Source organism: Emydura macquarii, unplaced genomic scaffold (assembly GCF_026122565.2).
Source record: "Emydura macquarii macquarii isolate MOO-44397 ecotype Brisbane River unplaced genomic scaffold, CSIRO-AGI_Emac_v2 contig_2422, whole genome shotgun sequence".
Lineage (NCBI taxonomy): Eukaryota > Metazoa > Chordata > Testudines > Chelidae > Emydura > Emydura macquarii.
In genome coordinates this window covers 17752880-17780176 of record NW_027132559.1, presented here as the reverse complement: position 1 = coordinate 17780176, position 27297 = coordinate 17752880, and the positions used below count along the sequence as shown (strand labels likewise).

At 39.6% G+C, this 27297-nt stretch overlaps 1 protein-coding gene across 1 annotated transcript; it reads left to right on the top strand.

Annotated features, from left to right (window-relative positions):
* The first annotated feature begins 614 nt into the window (after window positions 1-614).
* NFE2L3 (NFE2 like bZIP transcription factor 3) lies at window positions 615-25634 on the top strand. The gene is made up of 5 exons (XM_067562028.1): window positions 615-1124; window positions 17707-17880; window positions 19258-19341; window positions 19794-19901; window positions 22461-25634. The coding sequence occupies exons 1-5, from the start codon at window positions 615-617 to the stop codon at window positions 23712-23714; spliced, it is 2130 nt and encodes a 709-aa protein (XP_067418129.1). The 3' UTR covers window positions 23715-25634.
* The last annotated feature ends 1663 nt before the right edge of the window (window positions 25635-27297 follow it).

The following is a 27297-nucleotide window of genomic DNA, read 5'->3' as shown; positions in this document are numbered from 1 at the left end:
TCTATTTTCCTCCTCCCTAGCTCCTTCCTCTCCTTGCCATTTCACCGAGCCCAGTCCCTTTTGGAGCAGCCCTAGCACAGAGGTAGAGGCAGGAGAACACAGCGGCCGGCTGTGGACTATCCTCCCCGAGAGAAGACGTGGGAGCTCTGGGAAAGGACTAGCACAAGCCGTTGCCCACCGGGCTGTGGGGCCAAGCCTGGCCGGCTCTGGGTTTCTAATGCATACGATGCGACACGCCCCCGGCGTCGGTTCTGCCCGCTGCTGTGGGGCTGACAAGTCCCCCCCCCCATCCGAGCACATGCTGCCGGCGTGGGCGCCCCCGGCCCGCCTCATCGGCCCCAGCACCCGCCGCCGCTCCAGGGAAGGGCCGGGCCGGTCGCGGCAGCAGAGGGTGTGGAGGGAGAGGCCGGTCCCTATTGTGCTTCGCTGCGGGAGCCGAAGCGGCAGCGCGCTGGGCTCCCCTTTGTCTGGTTTCTCTTTCCCTTCCCGGCACAGACGCACACGTGCTGCTGCGGCTGCCCCGGGCGGCGCGTCGGACGGACTGGGACTGGGGGCCGGAGGCTGGCAGCCGAGCCGCTGGCGGAGCAGGAGGCGGAGCTGCCCGAGCGGAGGAGATGAAGTCCCTGAGGCGTTGCTGCTCCGAGGAGGGGCTGCTGCAGGTCACCATCCTGCTCAGCCTGGCGGGGCGGCGGCTGGACCTGGATCTCTACCTGCTCCGGGCCCCGGGGAGCTTCCACGCGGGCTGGGTCCCGCCGGCGAGTAGCTCTCCGCCCCCTAAGTGCCCAGAGCGGGACTGGGCGGACCTGGCCTCCTGGCAGCGACTCCTGCTGCTCCGGGAGGTGCGGGCGCTGGGGGGCCCTTACATCCCCAGCAGCACCCGCGTGGACGCCTGGCTGGTGCACGCGGGGGCCGGCGAGGGGAATGGGGCGCTCCCCTCCTCGCCGCTCAGTGGCGCCGGCGGAGCTGGCCCCAGCGGGAGCAGTACCCAGGAGACCCCCGGCCACCCCCGCTCTGCCCGGGGGAGCAGCCTGCAGCAGCAGGCTCAGGAGGAAGGGGATGGAGGAGCTTCAGCGGCCCCCGGAGCCGAGGCCGCCCCTGGGGGCAGTGACTGCCCTAGCATCGAGGTAAGGGGCAGGGGAGGACGCCGAGCATCGCTAGCTGCCTGGGGTTTGGAGTTCAGAGGTAGCTGGGGGAATCACGGGGCTGGGGAGGTGAGGATAAGTCCTGCCTTTTCTGCACGCACCTGCGAGTGAAACAAGACACCAGCAGACCGGAGATGAGGAGCAGGAGTCCCGCATGCCAAGGGGGCACCCCAAGCATAGGAGAGGGACACACACTAAACAACACCCCCCTATCCTACCTCGAGGATGCGTCCATGGGGAGATGCTCCTCAGACTTTCCTCTTTTCTGCTTATGAAATAACTGGGTGTCGCAGCAGAACCATTGGGGAGTGGCCTGGCATGCTGGGACCAGCTGGGCTCTCCCCTGCAGCACAAAGTTTGGGATATGATCTCTGCTCTCAAAGAGGTTCAGATTTGACTCTGAATGTCCCAGTTTGCACCTGTCCCTATAATAGAACTAATCCTAAATGTTGAGGCTGACACACCCACAGGAAACTTTGATGAAGCTTAGATCTAAACATTCTTTCATGACACCCCAGTTGAGGTACACAGATGCTGCCCTTGTTCCTTGGAGACAGAGGTTTAATCTGAACACATTGACTGTGTCCTGTAACAAAACGGGGAGAGGGGAAGGAAAAGGAGGCAGCTCCTTAAACTCAGACCTTCAGGAAGTGAGGACCTGGGGTGATTTTTCTACTGTCTGTAAAAAGATCTCCGATTCCAAATGATTTCATTTTGGTTGTGTGCTTTAAAAAATCTACACAGATAACGTAGTTCCATTATCTACTTTATTCACTCTAGCACCATAACTGTGTACACACTGATTATAAGTAATGTAAACCAAATAAGTAATTTTGTCTCTAAAGAGTTTATAATCTAACAAAAGCAGGTGAACACCTGGTTAGCAAGCAGAGACTACAGTTTTTAACAAAATAAGCAGGGACACATAAATATTTTGGCCTCGATCCTGCAGAGATTTAACCCTGTGCTTAATTTTTCTCATTTTAAATTCTGCTGAAATCAGGATTGAAGGATTAGGGCCTTAGCTTTTAATATTTTCTTAATGTGTGCACATGGACGCTTTAAAAAGTGATTTATCCGTGATCCATCAAAACTGGGACTGTACTACATAGTACATGTACATCACTGTTTAATAGCTGGTCTTGTCAAAATCATTTTAATTCTGTCACCATAAGTCTTGGCCATTTGATTGTGTCAAAGCTGAGCTCCCAGCCTCAGCACTGCTGGATGAAACACCTCATACTGTCTGCGCTTTATTACAGTATTTGATTAGTGACATAAACAAAGTCAAAACATATAGTTGTACCTGGTAATGATGATCAGTTTCCCTTAGATTGTTCAGTTATATACACATGTGATATGTATCCCTTTACTAACTTCAGCGATGTGTTTAATCCACGGTTAAGCACTTGCCCTGATCCTGCAAAAGTTACACGTGTGTAATTTCATACATGTGAGTGGACTACACCCAAGAGTAAAGTTACTTATGTGTAATTTTTGCAGAATCAGTACTTCGATTTTTAAATAATTAAAAAACCCATTATCTGATACCATGGTGGTATGGATACGTAGATGAATAATAACTTTGAGTTGTGTGAACACATTTTGAAATCTAATGTAAAATAATACATAGATGGCATACTTTTGCATACTAGATTTTAATCTCCGAGGGCTAAGATTTTTTTTATTACTTGAGTTCAGTGATCAGCAGCAACTAATGCTGTCTAATTATTAAGTATACTTATACTGTAAAAAAAAACCTTTTAATTTTTCTTATTAGGATTTTGCACAAGTATTAGCTTGGTTATAATTCTATACTGTATTGATATGATTTGTGTTGGTAGTTGCAGAACTAGTTTCTCCACCCTAACCTAAGGGATCACTGTATTGCAGTGAGGGATGATTCATTTTCTGTGCTAATTTAGCTCTGGACCTCTTTGGAGCTCTACTTTCCTAAAGTATGAAGTGATTAAGAGAGAGAGAGACTAGTAAACTGAATCCCAAATCTCAGTACTCTTGAGTTGAAACATAAATGGGTTCCTACAATGAAAAATCCAGTCTTTCATTGGATAGAAGATCCTTTCCCTTTATTTTTATTCTATCATGATAGTTACCATACTAAACAGACAGATTTGGGAAAATTCTCACATATTGAAGGTAGTATATAAGGTCATTTTCTCTTTCGTTAATGTGGTTTTGAATCATCCTCTCTAGGGAAATTCCTGCTGTCTTATTAAAGGCCATAACCTGTGCAAAGGATGAAAGACAGAAGGGAAGCTTCAGACTTTTTTAAAAAGATGATCTCCATACAGTTAAAACAGTCCACCTGAATTGTAAAAATGTGGCTGCTGCAGTATTAAACAGGATTACAAGGCACTTCAGCTAATTTGTAGCTTTTACTTCTGCCTTTCATGAAAAGTAGTCCAGTGCTATTACCAGCTTCCCGCTCTTAGCCCTGATCTATACTTACCGGGCGATTCAGCGGCAGTCAACAGGAGTTACACAAGCTATGCAGAGTAGCTTGCGTAACTCCTGTCGACTGTTGTGCTACCCTTCTGCGTGGCGTCTTCACTGCACTGCGCCGACGGGAACCACGTTCCCATCGACACAGCGCTACGTCACTTGAGGGGGTGGTTTTACTGCGTCGACTTCCGGATCGACTGAACGGGTCTTCACTGACTGGTCAGTCAATCCAGATAGGTCGATCTGACGGCGGCAACTTTGCCACCGTCAGTGTAGACATACTCTTAGATTTCCCACCCACCAGAGATCAGGACTGGAGCTTGGAGTCTAGATAGGGGGATTAAAGGAAGTGTTTTGTTGTTTTGACATTGTGTGGTTTAGTAAAGTTTTAAAAACCAGTCTAGAGACGTACATAACTACTGACTGGAAAAACAACTGGATTTATTTGTTCATCCAGATTTGGGGGTGGGGTTGCCAGCAATTTGCATGCTGTGGATTCTCATAGATCAGACAATACCAGTTTTGGGGAACTTGATATTCATGGGCCTGCGAGACAAATGGATGTAAAAATGTAAATGAAAAGTACAGTTGCCAATGTGTCCTGTTTGGACATGAAATAATTTACAGTACAGCTTGATCTATTTTTCTCTTTAATGCTCTGAGATAAGTTATAGTAGTATTATGAAAGCTTTTGTCAGTCTTTGAGAACAAGTAGAGCTGTATAGGTGTTTCTGCATTAGATTGTTACACAGCAAAAGGAGATCAGTGTAGCCTTGGTATTTACTATGTTGGAACCAGGCTCTTTAAATTGATTTTTGTAATAAAATAGAGGCTTTACAAAAATATTTTGTTGCCGAACTAATCAAACTAATTAAATATTAGCACTAGTAAAAATATGGGTTGTAAAGTAAAAAATTATTTAAATTATTAATAGCCATGTAAACTTAATGGAACTCTATTTAGAGTGTTAAAAGTGACATTCTTTGCCATGGTCTGTACACAGAAAGTGTAAGTGACTTGACTAAGGTCACAGGGAGTCTGTCAGAGCAAGAATTAGAACAGTGAAGTCTCTTGCTCAGTCCTCTGCCTAGTCTGAGTCTGTTGTCTTTCACGCTATTGAGAAACCTCTCCTTTTGGCCAGTGGATGTTCTGCAGAGGAGCAAGCTTAGGTGGTTTGGAATGAGCTTGCAGCATCTCTAGTGCCATTAGTGATTGTCTGGATGACACCGGCTGCGCAGTAATCACCCCAAAATGGTGACCTGTGACCATAGTTTGCATGGACATCCAAGTAGTTAGTTGGCTGTGGGGAGCACCATAAATAACACATGATCTTTAGAAAAAAATCAGTGATGAACTTTCAACCTGATTAGTCTTGGAAATATTAAACCAATCTCTGCAAGGAAAAGGGATAGAAACGGTTTGTTTTTTCTAAAATGAATGTTGAGACTAACCCTGCCATTTACAGGTTCCAAAGACCAAGGTTTGTAGGCTCTGAAGATTGTGTCTGCTAGGGGTATGTGCGTAAGGCTGACTTTTAGGTTCTTATTTGGGTTTGTTACCTCTGATGCAATTCCTTATTGATACAGAACTGTTTGCATGTCACCTATGCTTCCTTTTCAAAGTCTGTTGAAATATAGAAGGTATTGTTTTTTGAAGAAACCCATCATAACGGGCAAATCTCTTATATTAATATTTTTAAATGTGGGTAGTTCAGCCCTGTACATTGTCCTTGACTGAAGAGCTTGCAATCAAAGGCCCCAGTCCTGCAAACATACATGTGCTTGACTTGATTTATGAGAAACAAGGTGGGTGAGGTAATATCTTTTATTGGACCAACTTCTTGAAAACTTGTCTCTGTCACGAATAGAAGTTGGTCCAATAAAATATATCACATCACCCACCTGCATCTCTAATATCTTGGGACCAACATGGCTATAATAACACTGCATATCATATTATTTATGTGAGTATCCCGTTGACTGCAGTGATACTACTTACATGGGTAAAGTTAAATGTGTGTACACTTTTTCTTCCTGGATCACACACATGAGATTAGATTATACAGGCAGAAGACTTAAAATTGTTGCAATGCAAAAATTACAAGTTGACGTCCCATGGATTCTTACTGAAAAATTTGCTCAGTAAGTGAGTGCTAAGGAGGTATTTGAATACAGAAAGGGAGGAAAGTCAAAACTGGAAAAGGGAGCAAGATAAGGGTAGAAAAAGAATATAATACTTTGGGTTGTGCTAGAATTTTACAAAGCGAATGAGTTTTCCAAAAATACCTTAAAAAGTGTGAATATGGAGTTTTATAGATCTTAGCACAGCAGGTTATAGTGTCATTCTTACTATTCATATTGCAGTAGCATCTTTCCTCAAACACACAGGAAGCCACAATCATTGCCTCAAAGAGCTTACAATCCAAGAAAGAAGTTCACAATCCAAGGCCCTGTTCTGTAGTGGACAGATGTCAACATCACAGAACCAGTATTACAGCTGACATTAATCAGTACCATGGCTGACAGAGACGCCAAAGACCTAAAGCATTAAAGCAGAACTCCTGAGTCACTCCTGTATGGGACTTTGTCCAACTCAGGGATGAGGAACATTGGCAGTGTTGGGGAAAGCTATGCTCTTGCCAAGCTGGACTTGCTGTGTAGCTTAGCTTTGTTTGTCTGGTGGTACCTTTTGCAAGCACTGAATTCACACGCACAAGTAAAGAATGCCTGCTGTGATTATTAAATGTAATTACATTGTTTATAAATTATTAAAGTAAGGGAAGCAAGAGTTAATTCAGTAAAGTTGTTTGTCTTCATAACTGTCAACAAGTCCATATTTTGGGATCTTATTTTAGAGGGGTTATATATGGCCTATTAATAGTGTGCAATAAGTTCTGCTATCTTTTTTAAGACGACAATAGTTGAGGGAGCTAAGGCACTAAGGGCATAACCCAATCCCTAATTTGAAAATTATTGAAAGTCTTTACGTGGAACTAGAACTACTTGATTTGTGCAGTATAATTGCTTTTTCAAATGAGTATCGTAGTTTCAATGAAATAATGCAAGTTTAGTTTTTGTAAGGCAATTTTTAAATTCATGTTGCTGGTAACAATATGTAATCATAGAAACATAGGGCTGAAAAGGTCATCAAGTCCAGTTCCCTGCACTGGGGCAGGACCAAGAAAACCTAGACCATCCCTGATAGGTGTTTATCCAACCGGTTCTGGAAAACTTCTAATGACAGGGATTTCACAGCCTGCTTTGGAATCCTGTTCCAGAGCTTAACTACCCTTATAGTTAGAAAGTTTTCCTAACATCTAATCTAAATCTCCCTTGCTGCAGACTAAGCCCATTACTTCTTGTCCTACCTTCAGTCAGGGTGGATACAAATCAATGAAAAAATTGGATTTTTTATTTAAATCGGATTTTTAAATTTTTTTAAATCAATAAAATACTAAATATCTCTCTCGTTTAAAAAAATAAGTGACAATTAAATCTCATCACAAACATGTTAAACCTACACTTACAGTCTCATAAAAATGAATTAATGGCTGTAGTCTGTCCAGCCTAACTACCGGCTCTTGCTTCTTGAAAGTTCTAAGCTTTCAATTTCTGTTTCAGTTTCTGTTTCTCAGCAGACTAAAGTCACATGCAAAGAAAGACACAGGCTGTATAGGATTGTTGTTCTTCTGTGTTTATGTGGTGGTGGAGCTGGGCCAAGCAAGGCAGAGAAGTTAGTTAAGACACTGTCTTAAAGACAGAGAGACAAAGGACGGAGGCAGAGTAGACAGGAACAGTGGAGTGGACTGGAAAGAGAAAGGGAAGATGTTATTCAGTACACACACAGCTTCCTATATTCCCCCACACTTTTGCCACAGAAAAACTGTCATGGCTTCTGGGTGTAAGAGAGACCCTATCTGGGAATATTTTGAAGAAATTCCTTCCCTGGGTAAAAAAAGGAAAATGTGTCAAGTGTAAGCAGTGCAAGAAGGAGATGCAAGGCCTAGATGCACCAGAGCCGGCCCTATGGGGTCTGCTAAGGGGAAAAAAGTTCCAGGAACCATGCACGGTGGTGTGCACTCACCTATATTGGAATGGACATGAGCAATCACTCGAAGAAGAACACATATTTCTGTTTGTCTATGAATAAAAATGACAGTGGGAGTGGGGAAGATAAGAGCTAGTTATAGAAGTTTTAAGGACAGCGTACATTTAGTGTTGTGGTGATTTGTCTGTTAGAGTTAATAAACTTTGAAAATTTAAAAAAAAAAAGTTTGACAGCCATAAGGCGGAACTCAGGAGACCGCTGCAGTTGCAAATGTGAAACATTTATGTAACATTTAAGATTTAGTTTAATAAAATATAAGTACTATTGTGTGTGTATGTGATTTAGGTCTTACCATTCCTAATGTACTGCTGCATCTGCAGCTTGACACAGGTAATGAGTATTATGTACTATTTCCTAAATTAATAAAAATTAAGTTATCTAAAATATTACACAAAGTATACCCTCCTAGATGTTGTAAAATGCTGTATTGAGTTGTAAATTAACGTGTTTTAGTGATCAGATTTGTGCCATTGTTTAAGAAATGTGAAGTAGTATCAGTGGGAAACTTGATTTAAATAAATGATTTTCTCTTGGTGATTTAAATTGCCTTGATTTAAATCAATCCACCCTGCTTTCAGTGGACAAGAACAACAATTGATAGTCATCCTCTTTATAGCAGCCCTTATTTGAAGACTTATCAGGTCCCTCCACAGTCCTCCTTTCTCAAGACTAAAAATGCCCAGTTTTTTTAATCTTTCCTCAGACGTCAGATTTTCTGAACCTTTTATCATTTTTGTTCCTCTCCTCTAGATTTTCTCCAGTTTTTCCATATCTTTCCAACAGTGTGGTACCCAGAACTGGACACAGTACTCCAGTGAGGCCTCACCAGTGCTAAGTGGAGCTGGATAATTACTTCCTGTGTCTTCCATATGACGCTCCTGTTAATACACTCCAGAATATTAGCCTTTTTTTGCAACTGCATCACATTGTTGGCTCATATTCAGTTTGTGATCCATTATAACCCCCTGGATCCTTTACAGCAATTCTACCACCTAGCCGATCATTCTCCATTTTGTTGTTGTGCATTTGATTTTTCCTTCCTGAGTGAAGTACTTTGCATTTATCTTTATTGAATTTCATCTTGTTGAATTCCGTCCAATTCTTCAGTTTATCAAGGTCATTTTGGATTCTAATTCTGTCCTCCAAAGTGCTTATAACCCTCTCCTAGCTTAGTGTTATCTGCAAATTTTATAAACATTCTCTCCACGCTATTAATGAAAATGTTGATTAGTTCTGAATCCAAGACTTTGTGGTGCTGTGTTCTGATTTTGCATTTTACAGCATGCTGCAATATGTCTTGGGTTTGAAGAAGCCAAGTCAAGCAAGAAGGCCACAACAGTAGAGTGGGGGTCAGTGTTGGAGGGCTAAACCTTGAGAAGTGTCTTGAAGTTTGCCATGCAACCTCACAATATCTGGGAGGATGCTTGGCTGTAGAAAGTGCATAATAGGCATTTATGGGAGGAGGTCAGGGAAGTGCTGAGGCATGTCAGGTAGGAAGAGGTTAGGGAAGAAAGGGGCGAATTGCAGGAGATGAAATGCAGACATGAGCAAAGGTGAGGTCAAAGTCTGAATTTGAGATCGAAGCAGATCAGAAGTCAGGACCCGTGATTCAAAGAGAAGGTGACCCAATCAGAGCAGTGGACAGGAAGAGGACTTTTGCTACAGCAAGTTAGATAGACTTGGGCAGGTGTACTGTTAATTGGGGAGGATCAAAAGAACGATTTCAGGAGCTGACATGAGAAAGGACCAGGATTTTAGCAGTAAGGATGTTAAGGAGATTCTAGATGCTTTTCTTATAGAGGAAGTATTGACAGAATTTAGTGACCATGTGGATGGGGGCTGTGGAAAAGGGGAGAGAGGAGTTAAATGTAGCACCAACACTCTGATTTACCAACTGTGAGAACAGGGGAATTGTTGACCATGATAAAGAGGGGAGGAGGGAGATTTTTGGGAAGAGAACAGGAGAAGGAGAAAAGTTGTTCCTTGTTCACTATGGTCAGCCTGAGGAAGTGACTATATTTCTTCCTGGATGTCCAGAGACACTTGCAGATGTAGGATTGAACAGAGGGGGAGGGGAGGGAACAGAGGTAGATATGAGAATTGTCAGCATAGACACTGTAACTAACATGATGAGAATGGATGAGGTTGCTCAGGGATACGGTGTTGCAGGAGAAGAGGAAGAGGAGGGAACCAAGGATGAAGCCCTGAGGAACTCTATTAGAGAGGAGAAACTACCAAAGGGAAGAGAGTAGGAGAATCTTGTCAAGCACAGAATTGCAAAAGCTCAAGGAGGAGGGAGTAACTGACTGTCAAAGGCAGCAGACAGTTTGAGCAGGATGAGCATAGAGAAAAGGCCCTTGAACTGGCAGAGAACCTAATCAGACTGGTCTTAAAGGAGACAACAGGCAGGAAGTCAAATTGCAGAAGATCGATGAACAAGATGGAAGAGGAGTCTGAGGAAACAGAGTAAGACATCTTGCAGAAGGACTTTGGAGGTGGAGAGAAGATGGAGATAGGGCAGTAAGTGGGAAAGCAGGAGAGGTTGAAAGAAGGTTAATTTTTTTTTAGATGAAGTATTATGCCTAAAAATAGAGGCAAAGGAGGCAGAACAGAGTGGCTAAGAATAAGGCTAGATCTACACTAGAAGTGTAGACAAAACTTATGCTGGCAAAAATGTCTATATAAGCCTGTCTAACTAAAACTGGTTTGGAAAAAATTTGCAAAATAAGCCATACTTGCAAAAGCACTCTTACACTTGAATAACTGCAACTACATGAGGGCTTTTGTTTGTATAGAAATGTTGTCAAAATCAACCCCCTAACTGACATTGCTATACTGACAAAAGTGTCTGTTGTAGATTTGGCCATAGGTAGTGGATAAAGAGAAGTCAAGAGCGAATAAGGTTTGAAGGATGCATCAGTGGTTAGAACAAACAGAACAAAATGGTGGTCTGTGCCCCTTGTACAAACCACTTGGGCTAAACTATTAATGGTTCTTCCTTCGGGCTGAAAATAACTCATGGTGTGGAGGGCCAATGCAAGGTCAAACGCTTTGTCTGAAAACCTAGAAAATATTTAATAGACCTTTTAAAAGTGCTTTAAAAAGACTAATTTGTGAATGTTTTAAAGGGATATCAGTGATTTTTCAAGTTACAAACTATATGGTAACTGAATTTTTGTAGTTTCCACATCTGCAGTAAGATAATAAAAATACTATAGCTCTGTGTATTTTGCTTCTAATTCTGTCCATCACTGTTTGCTTTTTGGGGGTGATTTAGTATGTATAAATGTGTGTGATATATTGCATATACACAAACACAGAGTGTTCTTATGTAAACATTATGATGGTTGACATAGGAGACCCAGTGCTGTGTAAATACTTCCCCCCGCCAAGTGTATGTCTGATCCAATAGTCTGTCATGACTGTTCTGAAGCCAACAAGGATATCTTTAACAGTGTATTCCTATTTGCAGCCCAGAGTAAATTTTTTCAGGATTGAGATATTAGAAATAATAATAGATGTTAGACATCTTTGAAGCCACGGATGTAATATTCAGTTAATCTAAATATCTAAATCGACTAAATAGAGTGATCTTAATAAGATACTTAGACATGACATTACATAAAATATGTAATCCAAGGCAGCTTGATTGTCATAATCCTGATGTTTCCAGAGCTATTGTTTTATCTTCCAAATTTTCTAAACTGTGATTTTATTTCAGTAGATAATATCCATTTCAGGGGATTTTAAATGTCTGTATCTGAGGGGGAAAATGATGTTTTGTTTCATTATGAATGTAGAGGACTGACTTGATACATGTTCCTTTTTAGTCCAGATTAAACAGATGTCAAACAATTTGTAGAATTAATTATATATATATAGCATTATTTAAAGTATACAGACAAATAGCAACAGCAGTAATTAGATACCTATTTCTTCTATAGCTGATTGCTATTTTTATTATTGAATCCCAGAAAGAATAGTAAAATAGATACTGCTGGTTGTGTAACCAGTAGCGGTAGCTCTTTTGCACAGGGCTGTCTTGCACTAATGTGCGGTGTAAATTTATAAAAAGTGCAATTTGACTTTGTTTAAAGTGTGGAGAACTTGGTGAAAAGATCACAACAATGTTGAACCTGTGGCGCTTCTTGCTACCTTAGCAGGACAGAGAAGTCTTGTTAGTTTAAGAGCAAGCTGTAGCTTGAGAAAACTGTTAACATCCATTTTATCTTCGATAAAGTTATCTATAGTTTACAAAGGAAAAGGGACAAAAAAAACCCATAGCAAAGCAACGCACAGATTAGCAACAACAATGGAATGAGTGTTTCCAGTCAAGGCTTAAAACTAAATATAATATAATGGAAAGAGAACAACCAGCAGTAAAAACAATGTCCACAAATAATTGAGAGTCAAGTCTGGAATGTCTGACTCACTGTAAAATGTATGCATTGGAGCAATGATGGGGGGAAAGGCAGCGAATGCTGGTTTGTACTGTCTGCTGCTACTAGAGATGAGGCCTCTTTCCCACGTCTGCCTTAATACTTTGCACCCTTTAAACATTAGTTATAAATGAAGTCCATATTCTTACTCCAAAGTTAAAGATTGGTAAACTGGAGCTGAAAAGTTAAGTGATTTGTCCTAGGTTGCATACAGAGCAAATGCCAGACCTCCTGGGTCCAAGACTGATGCCTAATCCACTCACTAGATTTGCTCCCAAATTCTGTAATCTAGTCTAATTAAAATCAAAAAATGGAAGAGGTGAGAATAGAATTTGGGGTTCCCTGGCTCTCAGCATTGTGCTTAATGCACTAATCCAGAGGTGTCAAATACTCATCCTGCTCAACATGACACAGCATTTTCAGAACCTACCAATTTCAAGTTTTTGTTTTTTAAAATATAAGTCTCTTGCCCTTAGGGTTGTATAGAAAACCTTCCAAATGTGAAATGGAGATTGCCTGCTGCAGCGTTATCTTCCTGTGTCTGCGGACAGTCTGAAACAATGGCTCTGGGAAGTGTGAACTTCCCTACCCTGTTGATCTCATTGGATGTTAATGCTAAAGCCTAACGATAACACTTTGCATGTTAGCATGGACTCTTTCATTGCTGATCATTTCTCAGTGTTAGTGTGCGTGAGAGAGAGTGAAGCCCAAAGGGTGGGAATTGAGAGTTCTTGCAGGGCATGACAATGGAAGAAAGGGACAGACACACCGTGGCAGAGAAGAGAATCAATCTTTGTGTTCTGTGTTTGTGCAACACCAAACAAAGGGGGTCCTGGTCCATGATGAGGGCTCCCAGGCATCACTGCAATACAAGCAGCACTAATAATATAGGATAAGAAACAAACGGCAGAAAGGGTCCTAAAGGAGAGCATATTTTCCCCACTGAGTGATAATAAATACAACAGTCAAGTTCTGAACAAACATACATACAAAAAAAACTACATTAAAAGAATGTTAAGGTTGCAAAGTCAAACACTTAGAAGTTAGGAAATGCCAGAATTAAGGTTACCTGTGCAACTGTGATTTACCCCCTTGTGTGTATACATTGATAGAGTCTTTTAATTACACGATCACATACTATTTTTTTAACATGATCTCAAAGTTTAATTACTGCGTAAAGGTCAGATTCTCTTGTAGATCTTTGTACAAGCCTGTTGACATCAGTGCATCCCACTGTAAGTGAGGGGAGTAGACAGTCTTACATTTATAACCCAGTCAAAAAAAATTTACAAATGGAATTAATTCCCTCTCCACAAAATGTGTTCAATATCCCTGCACCAACCCATGTGGCTTTTGGAGGACACTACTACCACCACATCCTCTTCCAGCAGCTGATTTTCACTATTCACTAGTGCCTCTCCACTCTTTTAAACACCAGTGCAGCAGCTTGCCCATCTACTTAAACAGTTTCCTAGTGTTGAAGGAGCCGATGTTCAAAGGAAATGGTATGGTGACTGGCTGTCTGGAGTTCATGACTGTGGAAGTACACTTGGGAATTATGAGTAGCAATACTGTGTTTAAGACTGTGAATCCATATATTTAATGAATTTCAGAATACATGCTTGTTACTGAATACTACATTCCGTCCTTGTGCTTCATACAGTGAGACTGTATATATGGAAATCACATTACACAAATTGAAACTTTTTGCTCTTTATTCCTCATTCTTCTTTTTTATATAAAAATCTCTAGACATTTTATGACCGTAAGGACCTACTCTCATCTGTTTGCTTGTCTCAGTCTATTCAGAATGATAATTGGTAACATGTGGAAATTGTAATTGGCCTAGTGGAGAAGATAGTCATGAGAAAAGTGATGTAATCCTCTCTTTCACCAGCCCATTCTGTGTTCCCTACTTTCTTTAGTAATCTTTTCTTTTGATAACAGTACTAAAAACTGATAGTGGGAAGATAGTGTGTTCTACTTCCCATAAGCAGGTCCTAGCCTCTTGAAGTGATAGGAAAGGATCTGAAAGTTATCTTTGAATTTTGATGGAGAGTAATATGAAAACCACTGACTTCCATAGGATGTAGAAACATTTGACCACTGGTTTTGCCCTTACAAAGGAACTAACTATTCTGAAGCATCAGAAAAGAGAGTTGGTCTTTGTGATTGGGTGCCTGGGATGGACCACACTGCCAAACTCAGGGCAGACTGCAAGAAACAGGGCAGATGATCCCCAAAACTGGTGGTTTATTCTATAATTAGATTCACCCCAACCAGTAGCAAAAAAGCTTCTGTAGCACCACACTGGTTAACAAGAGGCCAAACACAGCCCTCTTTATGCATTCCTGCTCTTGGCTGCCATCCAGACAAACAGGTATAATATAGTGGGAGGTTACTGAAAACCCATGTCACCCTATGGGTTCTACTAATCCCAAAGAATCAGACACTTATTCCCAGGTCAATATGTATCTCAGATCTTAGCTAAATATCATGTGGTCAGCCAATCCTTAGTAAACTAACTAAAGATTGTATTAATGAAAAGAGAGTTACTGAATGGTTAAAGAATCATATACATACAAGTGATTTTCAGTGTTCATAGATCAGGATCATAGCAGTGATGGAATAGTGTGCTAACGTGTAAAAAGTCTCTCTGGACTCACCCAAACAGAATAGGGTCATCAGTTCTTGTTCAAAGCATCCTCATTAGAAATTCATTCCAGAGAAACGAATCTGGAGATGAAGACAAAGCAATGAGGTCAGGGCTTCCACTTACATGCCTTCAGCCCAGGTGTATGGAGAGTTACTGGCCCAAGATGGAGTTTTAGGTCACATGTCCTCATCACATGTCCTTGCATCATTGTTGAATCACAGGGGTGGCTATTGGCCCCACACTCTCTGATGCATCCACAGGAAAGGCTTACTGAACAGGATGAGTTTCTTCCATGTCCAATTGTGAGAGTAGAGTGTCCTTAATGGGTCATAAACACATAGCTGTCTAGCCCTGATGTAAATCTGTGGCGGGGGAGAGGGTGTCACCCAGCCATACAACACATTTGAGATACAGATATATAGCCTATATTCATAGGTTCAGATACAAAGATGTAACCTGCATATAAAAAGGATTGTCATACTTAACAGATTGTAACTTTTCCATTGATACTTTACATGATAAACTTTGCAGAAGATTTGTTGAAATTATATAATAATGGTATCAATAATATTATAAATGGTCATCTTCAATCATACATATCCCAGTCTTCCTGATGATGGAGCAACTATTAAAGGCTAACTACACAATAGTCTTATAGCAGGCTAGCAGCTATTGCATATGTCCATTGTAGGCTAATGCCATTTCAAAAGCTTTGAATTAGCTACACTGCAAAGATGTCCATTACTGTTCACAAAGCTGCTGCAGCCTATTTCTCCCCCCCACCGAAAAAGGTAGGATGGGGTTATGCCCTTTACTTTTCTGCTAGGATTCCTGAGGATGCTGTCTATGTTGCCTCCCCACTCATAATTTTCTATTTATGCTCACCCTTCGGGACATCCCACTGTAGCTGTGTTATCCTGCAAGCTCAGGATTCCTTCATGCCACTCTTTAATCATCCAGAAGGGTTGCTGTTAAGTGGTGGATTTGCACTTTTATGCTGGGGCTAAACACTGTATTGCTTTCAGCACACTGTACTTGTTGGCCAGGGGGAGCTGCTGCAGGTTTTTACTTATTTATTCTGGTGTTTATATCTCAGTTTTTGATTGAGATAATAATGAATTATATTTGTCAAATATGTGACTGGTTCTTTCTAGAATTAAAGACTTAGCTCTGATCGTGCAAACATTTAGTGTGCGAGTAACTATATGCACAGGAGTAGCCCCACCCAACTCAGTTAAGCATGTGCAGGAACAAAACTTTTGTTATTGCTAAACTTAAAGATTAAAAATCACACCCTAAACTACCTTCTACTGGTGTTCTACTACAGAGGGAAAACATTACATTACATTTTTTTTTTTTTGCAAGTGTTTGGAAAAACAAATTGTTTCCTGATCTTTGTTCATAACAAACAAGTTCTCTGATCTGTTCCACATATCTGGCTGCCTTCTGGTTTGCAGTTATATTGGAGTCTCCTTACTAGAATCTAGGAATTTTATTATATATTATTGGAGAAAGACTTGCATCAGAGGAATTGATTAATGTTCTTGATGGCTGTCTACCATTGAAAAAGGCTATTTATAAAATTAAGGGTTCCCTCATGACTTGAAAAAATGGTATGGAAAAATTAGGGTCCTAAGTTGCTTTGTTTCCCAAGAACATTTAGTATGTTTTAAAATACTGTGTCTATTTTTTTTAAGCTATATTGACATTTCATGTAGTTTTGAGTCTGTGTTTTGTAGAAAGTCATACTTTTAAAAAAATTGAGACACTTTTTGAAGTTCCAAAAAAGCTGTATATAGGAGGGAAACTAAGCAAACAGGAGAATTTATACAGTTTATGGCTGGGGAACAACAAAGCCTTAAACCTAAATTCATGGGGCTCTGGCATATGATTTTGGAACAAAGAAGGTAACACTTGCTATTCAATTGGAACCTACCTTTTCTGCTGTTGCAGAACATTCCATTCTAGAGAATGGAGTTATCCATTGTAGACATTCGCTTTTCAGTTCTCATTTGAGAGTTCCAGTATGCATGCTTCTGCTAACCATTCTTCTCAAACATCAGACACAACATTTTTCTGGTATCAGAATATGGAAAAGCTTTTGCTTTTAGTGTCTTCTGGATGTCACTCCGAAAGAACACACTCAGAGGGAATATATTCACGATGTATCCACCATACAATGGAATTTTAAGTTGTACATAGACAATTACAAAAGTAACTATTATTCCCCTCCACCCCCATCCCCACACCCTTTACCTACATGGGGAAAAAATAGTTACTATAATAGCAGTTGCAAACCCCTTACTGCTATATCACCATGAACACAATTTCTTATGTGTTGCAATGTTGCCCATTTTACACAAGCTCTCTTCTATTGTCCACCTCCATCAACACAACTCTCCTCATATTTACTGCATTCGTAGGGCATTTTTCAGATTGTCCTTTATCTGCAGTCAATCCTTTGTTTGTATTCATGTATGTAAATACTGTGTATCACTGCTTAGCACGTTTACATATTAAAAAATTATGGTAGATCTGCTTTTATGTCCAGCGCAATTGTGGGTCGTTGTTTGCGGTTCTATGCAACTCAACTACCTCCAAATGGTAAGTGAAGCTGAGGAATGCCTAGGTATACTATAAGGAGGTTTGGTATCCCCTTATGAAATGAGATACATTGCGTACATTGCTCTATTACACATGCAGGATTCTGTCCTACTTCAGTCCTGTTCTCAGCTTGTCATGCTATGAAATTTATATAAGATCCATTCATATTTATGTATATAAACATGAATCGATCAAATATATATATTTCACTAGAAGATATATAATATGGCTGAACAAAGCAGGGGTGTATTTTTAAAGATTACTTTGGGAATTAATATATTTCTGACGTCTTCAGGATGTAGACTTGAAAACTGGTCAGGATGCTTTGGATTACTGTTATCCGCAGAAAAGAAATGAACAATCCGAATCACAAGGGGAGGAGGAGATAAAGCAGGTGAATGATGAAGAAAATGAAAAAAAGGCCAAAGCTGATGGGGAAGAGAGAGAGAATACAGATTCTAGCACTGAGGTAAGTGTAATGATTAAAAAACAACACAACACACAAACTCTGCGTAAATGATTTATTGTAGATGTCAAACTGTCATTAATTCTGTGAGTGCTATTAGTAAAATGAGTAAAGAGACAATGTTGAGGATATTACTTTGTAAATATCACACTCCCATTTTCCTTCTCAAAAGCTGGGCTCCCTTTACAAATATGGTTTCACCTTGGAACATTTTAATCCTTCCAAAACCAGTCATTTTAAAATTAGTTTTTATTTTAGTCTATTCTATTTATTTCTGAAAACAGCCTGCCTTGTCTCTCCAGTGTTTCAAAATTAGACACATAAATATTTGAGACAAGTATGTTCCAGTACGCTGATTTCATTATACTATGGTTTATCTAGGTACAGATGGAGCTTCATGCCCACAGGATTCAGTGTTTGATGTAGGATTGGTTCCTAGAGGACTACATTTTAGAAGATTTGGTTGCCAATATCCAAGCATTGTTGTAGATTGAAGGGGGGAAAATTACACTAAGGTTGCCACATACTATGGTTACACTAAAGCACGGACTTAAAATCAGATACGCACTTTTGGCCTATGTTTTCTTGCAATCTGTAATAAAGGGACTGTTCCTTCTTTTCCACAAGAGCTGAGAATATCATTTCTATTCCTCTCACCAGCAGCCCTGCCTGTCACTACCCAGTCTGTTTTCAACTTTCGCTGGACTTAGAGGCTTCAAATGTGTCTCCACTCTTTTTCAGGATACTGAGTGCAGCTTCATTGAGGAGGAAAGCACAATTATTCCGTTTGTGGGGCAGGTGTGATGCTTTTAGTTGTAGGATCATTCTGCCCCTACTAACACCATAGCATTTCCTCTAACCAGATGAAGGCTCCATGCAGCGTCAACAGCTCCAGTGCACCAGACTGTGGTGCATGGTTTGAAAGCAGCAGGAGCAGCAAGTTAAGCAGAGCACCTGTGCTCTTTTGTACTTTGGGCAGCCGCATCAGAGGATTGAGGGATACCTTAAATTTGAACTAACAAGCGTATATGCAAATTAAAAGGGATTACAGTGTTCCACCTAAAACTTCAACCTGGAGACTGTTAGGTGTGGAATCTGTGCGATGGTAGGGATGTGATAGAAAGCTGAGATTTGCTTAGATTTTTACATAGTGCAGACCCTTGCTCAAAATTACAAACCTATCGAATGTGCATTAGCTGACTTGCACTCATTTGTGTCTGATGGTTAAAGACCACTGAAATGAGTGGGAGGAGAGGGAGTTCTCACTCTGTCTTTAGCTCAGAGGGGGCTGTGCCCCCTTCCCCCTCACCTCTTACTTTGGTCCTTGTTTGTCTCTAAAGAATTGTGCTTTTCAAAGTGTTTTTGTTTCCTCCACCACAGAGCAACAGAAATTCCACAGACTCCTCTCCCTTTTTGGAGGACTATTTGCTGGTGCTGTCATCACTGACAGAAAATACATTAGAGGTAAGTGTGAAAACTCGTATATGTATTAGCAATGGATTATAACTGGTATAGTTGGATAACTGGGATAGCCCATTTAATTGAACTAAGGAGTAAGCAGAGAGTATGTCACCAAAGGGATTCAGTAACTTATCTGAAAATTCTGTTGTAAAAAGTTAGTCTGGTCATTCCCTTTTATCATATTTGTTACTTACCTGCTTCCTGACTCTGTAAAATTACATAATTTGTTATTAGAAAACTATCTAAGAATTCCAGTTCTTCCCAGTGCCCCTGGTTAACATTCAGCAAGACACTTTATCTATGTCAAATAGCATACTCACACTTTTTCCAATTTATCATCAAATGTTAACAGTATCATCACAGTCTGTGTTAAGCAGTCGTGAGCCTTTTAATTGCTAATATTTAAAAAACAAAACAAAACACAGATCTTGAAACACTTCCATATTTCTTTTAAGGGCATAATTGAAAACACCAGCTCTCCCTTTCAGTCGACAGCAGGACTAGTACATGATAACTCCACAAGAGAAATATGGCAAGGCTTTCTTCTGTCACCTGAGCTACAGGTAAGTGTAGTAGAGAACTTTAGGTATATATCATTCTTCTACAGTTACACACACATCTGACTTGTGCAAGTGTATCCGAGATTATTTGCTTAATGAGCTGCAGTCTGATAAATCTATTTGTAAGGGCAAATATGTAAGATTTAACTGGGGACACCTTGCAATACGCTTCATAGTTGGTGAAGTGGAGAAAGTTGTCTAGATGATGAAGCCAATCATATGTCATCCGACTCTAAACCAATATTTCCTGCTATTCCCCTAAATAACCATTAGACAGAACTTCCTAACCTAACATTTTCCTGTTCTGGTAAAGATGACACATTATATGCTTATCAGTTTATTCATAATACTTTTCTGTTTTAAATCCGGCTCCAGACTTGCTTCTGTAACTGGATCGGTCGTTAGATCTAATTTTGCTCTGTTATCTGTTTGTAAATCCCATGGGGATTGCAGTTGCATAATCGAAAGCAGAAATATGCCCTTACAATATGCAAGATATTGGGACAAACATAGCTTCAGAATGTAAACAGAAAAATAATCTGTGAATATTATAATTACGTGAGTCTGCAAAATATTAAAACTTCATTATTTGATAAAATGGTATCTGCCAACTTCTCAGCTAATATTGAATGCTGTAGAAATCCTGTTACTAAAACTGTTATCTTCATGTACTGTATGATCAATTCACAATGAAGCATCGTACATCAAACTCAGCTGTCAAGGAACAGAAGTTTATTTAAATTCTTAAACCTTACTTTATATTTCAAAGTATATTTTGTGACTAACTTTCCACAAATTTTATTAACATTTGAGAGGTAACAGAGATTTAAGGAGGAAAATATTTTTCAGTTCTTTTTTAATTTGTGCATTTGACAGCATTTTGTGCGCGGTCAGGGTGCAGTGTGTATTTTTCCCATTTTCGTGTGTCTTTTGCACAGCAAGAATTTTATTTTTCAAAAGTAAGAAAAATGTGGTTTAAAATGACATCACTTGCCAGATGTTGTCAGGACCACATATAATACTTGAAACTACTTCTTTTTAAAAAATTGACTAGCTTTTAGTTAGTCTTAAAGACTATTCTTTGAACACTGGACTTGATAAAAATCAGAGCATCTACACTGAGTGCTAGAGGAAGAGTCAGTAGGATGTGCCCTGAGTCAACAAACATGACATTACAATCTTTTGTTATTATTTTGTACTGTTAGGAGCTATAAAATATAACCACGGCCTATGTACTCTGCAACAGTGTGGATCTAAATTCCACAACAAGGTCCTTGGATTCTTTGGCACGTTAGTGCTTGGAAATTGGAAGTTATGCAGCAGCTTCATTTATATTGAAAGATAAATTATTAATGAATTAAATATGAAAATGAATAATACAATCTTGCTTCTCCATATTTTCAGTTAGCTGGAAATTCCAGAAGTTTTATATCTACAGTATTTAAATGTAGGCGTTGATGGGGATGGTAAAGTGAGGTTTTGACAGCAGGGGACACAGTTGGTTGTGTAGTGGATGAGATGGAAGGCAGTTTAAAGGTATGTCTTCACTGCACAGTTAACCCAGGCTATTACTCAGGTGTTGCTCCTAACACTTTTCCAATCCCCGCACACAAATATGTGACCCAAGTATGGTGGTGCTTTCAACCCATGCTAGCTGTCCATCCTACTGAATAGGCTAAAGTCCGAGTGATGCTTTCACACAGGTAGGTACCCTGCCTATTTTGCAAGGAGGACACAGGCTAAACCACTTGAGTGCTGGTAGTCTTTCAGTGCCTTCTCACAACTCCCCCCATGTGCCCAAAAGGACAGGCATATTCTTCCACCATTCACTGGGAAAGAATCAGAACAGGTCAGTTTGCTACGACACAAAGAATTATGGGACATGCCCCCAGAAGTCCTAGTAACACACAGTGGTGAGCGCAGCACCAGTAAGGACATCGTGATTTAACTATAGCTTTGCAGTGTGGCTGCTCACGCCTAGGCTAGGCTCTAGTGGGTACCGACCACCTGAGTTCTCTCTGCAGTGAAGGCATACTCCGAGAGTGAGAGAGAAGCAAGTTGACTGGATGTCTTCCAAAGTGATCAGTCAAAATAGTTAATGTTGATATCTTAAAACTAAACAGGACAATTCAGCAAGCAATTATGCTGAATGCAGCAGTTCACAGCTCTCGCAGCTTGTTTCAAATGGTCAGCAGATTTGCAGACTTCATTGTACTGGTTGGACTCGGTTCATGTGTTTAATGGTTAATTTCACAATGATGTAGGCTAAGCATTTTTTTTTAATCTTGTAAATTTTAGAGCACAATTCTGTGCCAAGTGATGGAGTCTGTGGTAAATTCTATCATCATAGATTAGACAGGGTCTGTGTGCAAGAAGGAAATAGTTCTTCCAGACCAAGCAATAGAAAAGTTTAAGGTTATTGTGGATTCTAATAGCTGGGATAATACTGAAATAAAAAAAGAAAAAAAAAAAAAAAAAAAGATAAGTGTGTACAGGTGAGGAATTTAGAAGTATTTACTTAGAAAAGTTGCTGATTCTATATATTTTTTCATTTCCTTTCAGGGGATTTCACTGGGAGATACTCAGCCTGTTGCTAGTAGTAGAGGCATGAATTCATTATCTTCTCACTACAATGTAAATTTGACCCAGGCTATTAGCCATGATGTCAATCTCCATGAAACTATGTTATTGAGATCAAACCACAGCACTAGGCTAAATCCAGAAATAAGGAATGTACTGAGACAAGAGTCCTTTCTGCAATTCAATTCTAGCATCATAAATCTTGAATCATCACCTAATGGGACTAATTTGGGGTTATTTCCATCCGTTGACATTAGGAACCTAACAAACCAGGATCTTTTTTCAGACATTGATGAGAACATATCTGATGAGATAAATCTAATGGCATTAGCATTGGAGGAAGGTTTTAATCCTATGGAAGTCTCCCAGCTCTTTGAAGAACCCGACTCAGATTCTGGGTTTTCTTTCAATTCAAGCCACAGCACAATCACTTCAAACCATTCTGATTCATCATCTGTTTCAACCTGCAATGAAGGTGCTGTTGGATACAGTAGTGATACAGAATATACTTCTCAGGATGGCTTAGGAGCTGTAGGGGGCTATTACCCAGAGCACAGTAAATATTGGGATATAGATTATCAAAGCGATTCAGACTATTGTGGGGAATCCATACTTCAACATATTCTTCATAACCACACTTATAATCAGTTGCCAAATCAATTAGCATCCACTTCTGAGCATCATCCATCATCGTCTGGGAAATCAAACAAAATAAAGGGCAGGTGCCTCAATAGCACAGATAAAAATCTTAGCCATGATGAACACCGTGCAAAAGCCCTGAAACTTCCATTTTCTGTAGATGAAATTGTGAGCATGCCTGTCAATGAGTTCAACAACATGTTATCCAAGTTCTATCTGACAGACACTCAAATATCGCTTATACGGGACATAAGGCGAAGAGGAAAAAACAAGGTTGCCGCTCAGAACTGCCGCAAACGTAAACTAGATGTGATCCTGAACTTGGAAGATGATGTGTGTAACCTTCAAGCACAAAAAGAAAGCCTTAAGAAGCAGAAATCTAAGTGCAATAAATCAATTAGCCTTATGAAGCAAAAACTAAATGACCTTTATCATATAATTTTCAGTAGGTTAAGGGATGACCAGGGTAGACCTGTTAATCCAAGCCAGTATGCTCTTCATTCCAGTAGTGATGGCAGCATTTTGATAATACCTAAGAAACTGGTCACATCAGATCAGCAACAAGGTATCAAAAAGAATGGAAACAAAAATAAGTGATATTAAGATCACTAAGTTATTTAGGATTCATTCTATTGATGGGTTGTAGTGAAGATAGTGGCATAAATGCTGGAGGCCAAGAATGCTTATGGACATGTTAAAACAAAAAATCCCCTCAAAACCCAAACTGCAGTATTTTGAGACTTGTGCATTTGGCCTGCATCTTCAATTATTGGAATGGTTTATACCTAAGTATATTAAATTATCAACAATTAGAAGCTACAGCAGTAAAGACCTGCTGGTTAGACTGAGCTGTTGAGATGCAACTAGTTACACTTGAGAATGCCAGGCCACCAGTGGAAGTATAATTTCTACTTAGTGTGGATTTATTGCTATTAAATGAGTGTGCACACAGTATCTGCAAATAAATATTGCATTTATAGAACTGTATGGAAAAAGGGTTGTAGGGAGCAGTCAGGGTATGTATGTTTTTTTGTCACAGGAACTAGGACCCCTATTTTGTAGAGAAACTGAAGAATCAAAGCAAAAAATAAAAGCACAAAACTGAAATCAGTTGCAGATGGAGGGGAAAAAATATATTTGCACCCTAAGTACATAACTCTTGGAAGGTGAAGTGTCCTTAGATTTTGATTTAGTCTGTTAGCACTGGAATAGTTTTTTTAAATGCAGACCTAAATTTGCAAGTGTTTGGCTTAAATTCATCGTGGTTTTATGTATTTAATTTATGTATTTTCCCCCTTTCTATGGATGTAAATTATACTTTTTGTACTTGTTTAAAACTATGCTTCTTTCGCTAGTTTCCTGAAGAAGTCCTGGAAGCTCTTCAGACATTTCCTCTCTCCCTAAACACACACACACTTGTAGTCTCAAACTGGGATTGCTCATAAATTTTATACTTTTGTTGTGTTCTTTCCTCTAAGTACATATTGAAATAGTTTGTACCTGCTTCAACACTGTGTTACACTAGTCTTATGCCAATATAACACCATGAACTATTCTGCGTAAAAGTGAAAGAATGCAGTGGTGAATCAGGCACTTTCTATGATTTGTATGTTTTCAAATATGTGATGTACTGAGACTTGTTTCACTATGGATACTTTGACTTTTCTTTTATCAAAGGAAAAGTACTTATTTTTCTTAAGTTAATCTTTTCCAAGCACCTTTAATTTGTTTTTAAATGGAATTTTTAAAGTCAGCTTTGCCAAGGGTTTTCTCAAATCTTCCAAGTAAAATAAACTCTACTCTATTACTTGCCTTGTGCTTGCAATTGTGCTGTGAATAGTTAAATGGCTTAGAATGAAGACATACTAGCTTTAGTTTAGGATGTGGATTTATCTGTGCCCTGGAACGTGTAAAGGCATTTACATTCTTATTTACAATGGATCACTTTCTATTTCGTATTTTGTTATACGTATCCTAAAAGAGGTCTGAAAAGATGTTTTAAGAGATATGTAATGGTGAGAAAAGAACTTCTACCAAAAATGTTAGCTTTTAATCATAAGCAGCAGATAGAAAATGTATTTATGTGGATATCTGGTATCTTAACACAATTGGGAAGTGTTTAAAAAAAAATAGAACTATACCACAGCAATCCTGTCCAGTTACTCAGAAAACACATGTAACAGACATGTAAGATGTTGTACATACAAAGGAAATGCCATGACTTGTTTCAAAGAAAAATAGGATGAGGCATGCCATTTATCATGGTGTGAATGTACAGTTTAAAAATTGCTGCACTTATGTTTACAGTAATTAGAACAGCAGATACAAGGCTATCACTTCATATTTTGTAAAACCAAGTACCTGCTTTCCTCATAATGCAAAACTTGCTGTCATGGGTAGATAAGTCTCCATCTATACAATACTCTGTTCACACTATTAGGTTTTTCTGTGTGTGTCCAGGTTTTACTAGACAACTGTCACATCTCCTAGAACACATAATCCAGTATTTCTAGATAACTGGGGAAACCTTTATTATTGATGCTGTCTGAAATTTTCCAGTGAGAGAGATCACATTGTAAGAGCTCCCTAGCTAGCAGTCTATACAAGGAACTCCCTGGCTGATCTTTTTTATTAAGTCTAAGTCTTTTATTTGCTTTAAATAGCTGAGTTGCAAACTAAAGCCTAGATCCCGCAAAGACTTATGAATGTGTGTGGCACTGATCATGAGTGTGAATTTACACCAGTAGGACAACTCAGTACGTTTAAAGTTCTACATCTATGTAACCCTTTGCACCCACTTAAGTCATGGAAAGACTCATAGGCACTGCATTGGGCCTAAAATTGTGAAGCGCAAAAAACCTAGAAAAAAGTATTTCATCTATATAGGGAGCTTTCGTGGGGAGGGGAAGGAAGCTTGGCAGCTAAATGGGACAGGAGTTTCAGTGACCTCACCCAGGATTTTTATAGGGCACCAAGCAGCTCCTGTCAGGCTATAAAGTAATTACATTTCACTAGTTTGGAATAGGCTTTTCCTTGCTTTAGGTTTCCAAGGACTTCACAGCTTAATTGGTAAAGGGACACACACAGTAGAAGGCTAAACAATTTAAGCAGACTATAGTAAAGAGGCTGCACATCATTCTATATTGACTTGCATTTATTTATTTATGTGCAAACAATCATTGCAAGATCTAACATTAAGAACAAAACAGGCATCTTCTTCTACATAAAAGTCACCTTTTGAGAAATGGAAAATACTTCTTAGCTTAGTCCCACTCTGCATTTCCAAAAGGAATGATTAAAATTTGATCCAGTCTTGCATAAAAAGCTTTGGCGGATTGATGCATGTTAGGAAGATTCACTCTTCCTCTCTGCTAATCACTGGTATTGATCACAGCACTAGCAACCTAATTGGCACACTAAAATTTAAAAATAGCTGTATGCAGACCACAACTTTTACCATTTTAGATCTTTAATAAAAGTCAGACATTCTAGTCGTGGACCCATATTAACAGTTAAGAGGATATAGGACTGAAGTCTCTTAAAAGGCTTTTGATAGGGACAGTGTTGAAGCTAAGATTTCATACCACATATGTGAAACTGAGAACCACCTTTTCCCTAGTATAATTTAATAGACAATCCCATGAACAAGGCTACTACAAAAGAAACATTAGTAGTCCTGTGACTGTTACTTTGCTAAATGCATAGTGTATTGGTTTCTCTTTTTAAAGTTTTTGTAGTACCTACAATAGTGTTATTTTTATCTGACTGGCCCTTTAGAAAACATACTTAAATTAAGTATGGGGGATGAACAAGCAAAGGATGAGAGAGAAGGCCAGGCAGTTTACAAGTTATTCAGGTGGTGAAGCCTGACTGCTAAATTAAGTTTAAAAAAAAAAAAAGGGAGGGGAGGGGGGAGAACACAGAGGAGGAAAAACTCATTTCAGATGAAGGAACAGTAAAAGCAAGAGTGTACCGATCAATTTCTCCATGGATACTAGAGAATTTATGGATGAAATCACAGGAGGACTACTTTACAAAGCCAGTTTTTTTCTGCAAGACCATTCCTTTCCATGGCTGTTCAAAAATACCTATTGAAAACTATTGTTAGTTCAGAAAATAGTTTATTAGATGAAATGTTATCCGCACAGACATCAGTGTGTAAAGATCCACGATTATGTAT